This window comes from Aegilops tauschii, chromosome 7 (genome assembly GCF_002575655.3).
Source record: "Aegilops tauschii subsp. strangulata cultivar AL8/78 chromosome 7, Aet v6.0, whole genome shotgun sequence".
Lineage (NCBI taxonomy): Eukaryota > Viridiplantae > Streptophyta > Magnoliopsida > Poales > Poaceae > Aegilops > Aegilops tauschii.
Genome location: NC_053041.3, coordinates 632,036,865 through 632,040,260, shown reverse-complemented (window position 1 = coordinate 632,040,260; position 3,396 = coordinate 632,036,865). Strand labels below are relative to the sequence as shown.

Here is a 3,396-nt window from a genome sequence, read left to right as displayed (position 1 = left end):
ATGGAATGACATTCGTTGAGAACAGGAAAAACATAATCATTTTGGAGCATCAATTTGTTTTCACAGACCTCCACAAATGTCATTCCATCACGAATTTTTGCATGCAGATGAAACACTCATCAATGCTTGTGTTGCCAAAAAAAATCAGTTTTTATTTAAATTTATTTTACTTTTTTTGGATTTTACTGCTCACCCGTTTGCATGTGAGCTAGGGATGAGAAGAACACTTTGGAGATTCCTAGATTTCCCCTCAAAAAGAAAAGGGTGAGATTTGTACACAGAAGGAGTGCATCTGTATGTTTTTATTCGCATCTGCATGTGACATGCCGCATGTACACATGGGCTTCTGAATCAACTATAAATGATGGACCTAGCTAGTATATGAATGTGTATCAAAATTCTGAATCAACTACTAGTTTGTACTATGTATGTATGTACACCGGTTCTCCCGCGCCGATCAGATCAGACCATGGCCGCGGCGGCAGCCAGCAGGGGAAGCAACAGCGACATGGAGAAGAAGGAGAGGCGGCTGCCGCCTGAGCCCGGCTGCCTCGGCGTTACGGGCACCGCGCCGGGGTACGGGACGCTCTGCCGCGGCTTGATTCGGGTCGTCGGCGATGGCCCTGGAGCCGCGCCGGGGCTCCCGCCGTGGGCCTCCGTCTCCACGTCCTTGTAACCTGCAGTTAATTTAGTTGGGACAGTTAAGCAATGATTGGTAGTATGAAAATCTTTCATCAGGTATACATACAATATTATTACAATTCAGGGAGAATGATGATCGATGAACTCACAGTCGAACTGGTGCCAGCCGAGGACGGACCTCTCCCGGTCGAACACCACCTTGAGGCCGGTCATGAAGTTCTCTGCATGCATTTCATCAGTGATGAAGTAATCAGCAATCAGCAACGGAACGATCGACGAATTAGCTGAAGAGAAGACAGTAGCAGTGTGTATCAGTATGCGCGTACGGCCGATGATGTCGATGGCGATGTCGTTCTGGAGCACGGCGAGGCAGTATCCGACGGCGACCATCTGGCCGTCGCTGGTCTCGCCGGCGATGAGCACGAAGGGGCGGGTGACCGGGAAGACGGCGCCGCCCCTGGTGGTGAGGCTCACCTCCGGCACGAAGAGCTCCGTCTGCCCGCGGGCCAGCTGGTAGCAGTACTGGAAGGGGATGGAGGCGCTGAGGTTGGCCCTCTTCTCGCGCACCTGGGAGTCGAAGCTGGTGGCCAGCTCCGTGTACGCCGGGTCGTTGAGGTAGGTGAAGGACGTGCCGGAGTCCACGACGGCGGCGAACTCCGCCGCCAGCTCCTTCCCCTCCACCGTCATCGCCGTCACGCTGATGTTGTACGTCGGGCTGCACACACAAGAAAAGTCGCCGATCAGTCGAGCCGTACCTAGCATTAGCTATGACTTTTCACGCATACTGATATGTGGGGCCCACGTGTCAGTGGTCTGCTAGTGATGGAGCGCCTAATTACCAATGACTATACTTACTGCGTGTTCCGGATGGTGAAGGGCGTCTCGGCCTGGCCGGGGCGGCCGGCGTCGCCGAAGTTGATGCGGCCGAGGCCGTCGGGGCTGAAGCACATGGAGAAGCTGTCGGAAGCGACGAGGCCGGCGGCGTGCAGCACGCTGGGCACGGACACCTTGTCCATGCCGAGCCCCAGCAGGCCGTCCACGGCGGCGCCGTCCAGGAACGCGCCCGTCTGCACCTGCCCGCACCCGAGCACCACGGGCGCCTTCACCGCCGTCGAAAGACCGCCAGTCTGCCGGCTGAGGTGGAGCACGTCCTCGACCAGCACCCCGGAGGAGGACGTGTTGGCGGACACGTACCTGACGCTGTACGGGCAGCTGCTGCTGCTGTTGCCGGCGGCGGCGCAGGCGTTGGGCCGCTCGCAGAGCGCGTGCTCGCAGGTCACCGCCTTGCTCGTCGACGACTTCCCGGGGCTGTACGGCCGGAGCTCCGGCCCGCCGCGCAGCTCCGAGGCGTTGGCGATGGGCGCGCACTGCTTGCAGTCGCAGGGCACCCAGAAGAGGTCGCTGCCGGTGTCCAGGGCCACCAGGAACGTTGCGTTCGGCGTGCCCACCGCCACCTCCGCGTAGTGCAGCGACCCGTCGAGCCGGAACGTGAGGTTGCCGCTGGCGAAGGTGAGCAGCCCCTTCTTCCCGTCGCCCTCCTCGGCGAGCCCGCGGCGCGCGAGGTGGGCGCGGTCGTGGCGGGACAGCGCGGCGTAGTACTCCGGCGTGCCCTCGGCCTCGGCCCACCACGCGGCGCCCGGGTGGCCCCGCGCCTCCGCCCACCGCCTCACCACGGGCGAGGATCGGTGGTGCAGGTCGAACCCGATCCCGGAAGACGCCTCGCCGGCAGCAGCGAGCGCCGCGGCGACGGCCATAGCGACGGCGACGAGCGACAGACATGTGGAGCGGGCCATGGTGGGCAGAGTAGGCGTGCGTGCAGGGACGGCAATTGGACGGAGGACGGTTGGTGCACGGGGCTTAAGAGGAAGAGGGGACGCGCATGGCGGCGAGAAAGTCAAAGTCTTGTGTGGTTTACCCCGGCGCGACGTCAACGGTGGGTGGTGGATGGATGGCCGGAGCGGGCAGGGGGGCGGCGACGCGGCTGGACCGACCGACGTGGCCGAGTCCGGGAACTCCTCAAGTGTTTCTTTTTTTCTTTCCCATGAGACGACTTGACTTTTGTGCCTTTGTGGCCGGGGAGTTGGTTGGGGATGGCCCACATCACCGCGTGACGTCCATCCATTGTTGAACGCAATTTTTTTTTAAAGAAAAACGTAGCAGGACCATTTCTTTGTTTTGCATAAGAGGCAATGTAAATTTGTTGTGAGCTCATCGTGGAATGCAGCTGCACCACGTAGTACTATGTAATGGGCAGAGTGAAATCTAGCCATGGGAGAGGATAGATAGATAGATAAAGAAATCGTGTACGGATGTCAACTGGTTGGACAGACAGAGGGTATAGATAGCATCCTTGTTGCAGCCAAAAAGAAATGATTTGATCGAATCTAGACTAGACAGGCGAGTTGACCATGGAAAACAACGAGGCCCGATCTAGGTAGCAATCCAACAAAAATAGTGTATCTAGAGTATTTATGCATAGAGTATGTATAGAGTATATGCATACAGTATACAGCTGCTTGTTGAATGGCTCCTTGATCGGCCATGCCTCGTGATCGATGCAGCGCAGGATAATGGACATTCTCACCGGGCAAGCACCTGATTTACTTCGGCCTCTAGTGCTAGAGAGTAGTATGATCTCTGAAAAGATGTTCTAAAGTATGGCAATAAAATTGTACATAGATGGAACCTATGTACTCTCTCCGTTGGATAATGTAATGCGTATAGATGGCACCCATAGAGAACGTTTAAAGATCC

The 3,396-nt window shown here is 57.1% G+C and overlaps 1 protein-coding gene across 2 annotated transcripts; it reads right to left on the bottom strand.

The window, feature by feature from the left end:
• Positions 1–270: 270 nt before the first annotated feature.
• LOC109753766 (aspartyl protease family protein 1) lies at positions 271–2,681 on the bottom strand. 2 transcript variants are annotated; one of them, XM_020312690.4, is made up of 4 exons: positions 1,498–2,681; positions 969–1,357; positions 792–863; positions 271–677 (listed from the first exon to the last, which is right to left on the bottom strand). In XM_020312690.4, the coding sequence occupies exons 1-4, from the start codon at positions 2,433–2,435 to the stop codon at positions 463–465; spliced, it is 1,614 nt and encodes a 537-aa protein (XP_020168279.1). In that variant the 5' UTR covers positions 2,436–2,681; the 3' UTR covers positions 271–462. The 2 variants fall into 2 exon arrangements, with proteins under 2 accessions (XP_020168279.1, XP_045087067.1); XM_045231132.2 differs by having other exon boundaries at positions 792–1,357; positions 1,498–2,647.
• Between the last annotated feature and the right edge of the window lie 715 nt (positions 2,682–3,396).

What these genes read in the sequence shown, in the direction of transcription:
- LOC109753766 (XM_045231132.2), bottom strand. Translation starts at nt 2,435, where the DNA reads ATGGCCCGCTCCACATGTCTGTCGCTCGTCGCCGTCGCTATGGCCGTC. An exon ending in TTCACCATCCGGAACACGCA is followed by an intron (nt 1,358 to 1,497) that starts GTAAGTATAGTC and finishes TTGTGTGTGCAG; the next exon opens with CCCGACGTACAACATCAGCG. An exon ending in CGGCTGGCACCAGTTCGACT is followed by an intron (nt 678 to 791) that starts GTGAGTTCATCG and finishes AATTAACTGCAG; the next exon opens with GTTACAAGGACGTGGAGACG.